Source organism: Fulmarus glacialis, unplaced genomic scaffold, assembly GCF_000690835.1.
Source record: "Fulmarus glacialis isolate BGI_N327 unplaced genomic scaffold, ASM69083v1 scaffold20959, whole genome shotgun sequence".
Classification (NCBI taxonomy): Eukaryota; Metazoa; Chordata; class Aves; order Procellariiformes; family Procellariidae; genus Fulmarus; species Fulmarus glacialis.
The window spans coordinates 221-2,267 of NW_009234145.1; the positions used below are offsets into that span (position 1 = coordinate 221).

The 2,047-nt window shown below is 54.8% G+C and overlaps 1 protein-coding gene across 1 annotated transcript; it reads left to right on the forward strand.

Moving 5' to 3' along the window:
- Window positions 1-287: 287 nt before the first annotated feature.
- LOC104082438 (cytohesin-interacting protein-like) lies at window positions 288-1,358 on the forward strand (the record flags this gene model as incomplete). Its single annotated transcript, XM_009585565.1, has 2 exons — window positions 288-354; window positions 886-1,358. Coding segments are annotated over 2 exons (540 nt in total), but the record flags the coding sequence as incomplete, so codon positions are not given.
- Window positions 1,359-2,047: the final 689 nt, after the last annotated feature.

The following is a 2,047-nucleotide window of genomic DNA, read 5'->3' on the forward strand; positions in this document are numbered from 1 at the left end:
CTGGCATCTCCTTTGTAGCTGAAGGCAAGCAGCACGCTCTCCAGATTTCAGGCTTCTGCTTTTCAAATCACACGTGTACAGTACCTCAGCCGAAGCACCCAGGGCACGAGCAGGACTGTGCTTTCTGGAAGAACTTCGCTAACTCCAGGAAGATTGTCTCAGTGTAAAGAGACATACAAGTGCTTCCTGCAGGCAACCTGTGCCTTCTGAATACACTGTTGTCTTTACAAGTGTTTTCTGCTTCTGCAGAAGCCTGTGAGTGACAGAGCCCTCTTTCTCCTCCACAGCAAACTCTGCAGCAGAAATGGGTGGAGTTGCGCTCTCTGCTCTTACAGGAACAGCGCTTGCTGCACGGTACGTCCTCCTTTCCGGCTAGGAAACCACAGCGCTGCCGAGTCCTTCTGCGGAAACGCTGTCTGATCAGTAAAAAGCAATTCTTTAATCTGATTTTCGTTTGCTTTCTTTTTCCCCTGTTAATGAAGGTGTGGGGCTGGCCCCTGGGAAAGCCTTCTCTCCAGGGCTAATGAATTTGGGTGCTGCTTGACTAATGCAGGCCAAAGGCTCTTTTGCATGAGTTCTAGGAAAGGAGTTGATGTGGGTTGCAAAGTTTTTTTCCGTTCTTATTTTGGACTTACCAGGGGAGAGTTTTGTTTGCTTGGTTTTTTTATGGGTTGCCCAGGGAGCAGCTTTGATTCTGCATGTGGGGGAAGCAGGGGCAGAGAGCACCCCACAGCCGGGAAGCAGCTTCCCACGAGGGAAAGGGGCTGCTCCCTGCGCTGAGATGCTGGGCATGATGTTTCCCTCTGCCAGCGTGGCACAGGCGTCCTGCTCTCCGGCCTCGAGCAGATCTGGTAAATAATGCTCCTCTTCGGCTTCTCGTTCCAGGGGAGGTGAACGACAACGCTCTGCTGGGCGCGCTGGAGCTGGAAGAGTCCAGCTTGCTTGGTGGCTGCAGCACGCCGGGACCCCTCTTTCCGATGAAGCCTCGCTTCTCCAGCGAGAGCAGCTCCCGCAGCCGGCTGAGCTCAATGACCGTGGACAGCGAGGACAGCTTCTACCAGAGCGGTGCCTTCGAGGATTCAGCTGCGGAGAGCCTGAGCCGCCAGTCGAGCGTGGATGACGACTGCTTCTTCCCCAGGGACGGGGACGGCGCTGCCGGGAGGTCCTCCCTGCGGAGGAACCGCAGCATCAGCCTGGCCAGCAGCGGGTCCATGTCCCCGCTCTGGGAGGGGAGCAGCTGCACCAGTAGTTTTGGGACCCTCCCGCGGAAAAGCAGGAGATCCAGTGTCCGAAAGCATCTTTTGAAATTCATTCCAGGCCTTTACCGGGCAGTGGAAGAGGAAGAAAGTCGGGTCTGACATCGCACTGTCATCCTTGATGTCTGGGGCTCTGCCCGGGGGACTGCTGCGTGGCCGGGGGCCGAGGGCGGCAGCTCACCCAGAAGCACGCAGCGGGTGAAGCACGGTGGCACTGCACGGCAGTCCTGCAGAGAACAGTACTGATGATATTTTAAAAGTTCTGGGGTTTTTAATTATTTTAATTTTTAATCAGAGCACACCGTGGACCTCTTCATTGATGTGAAAAATGACTAACTCTGAGATGTGAAGAACCTTTGCAGAACTTCCTCAGCATACTTTAGTGTTAATAAGAGTTTTTAATTGAATGCAAACTTGACAGCTATTTATTTCCTATTACCGAAGTCATAGCCTTCCAAAGGTCTTTAATAAAGCAAGTGCTTCTACTAAAACCAATGACAGAGTCCTGTTAGAAAGAGGATGGAGCCCCGAGCGTACAGCAGAGAGAGACCCTGGGCAGTAACGTTTTGAAACAAAGGGCAGAGATGTACCCGTGGTTTGCGGTGGGTGATTTACGTGGGTGTGCTGGAGCGGGCCAGGGGCACACTTGCCAGCTCCCCCGGCACGTGCGTGGCCGTCAGGACCCGTGCCGGCCGTTTCGCTGTGGGGCTGCCCGCGCCGGCTCCCGCTGCCTGTGCAAGGCCATTGCCCTGAGACGCTGCTGCTGCTCGAGGACGTGCACGCTCGATGTG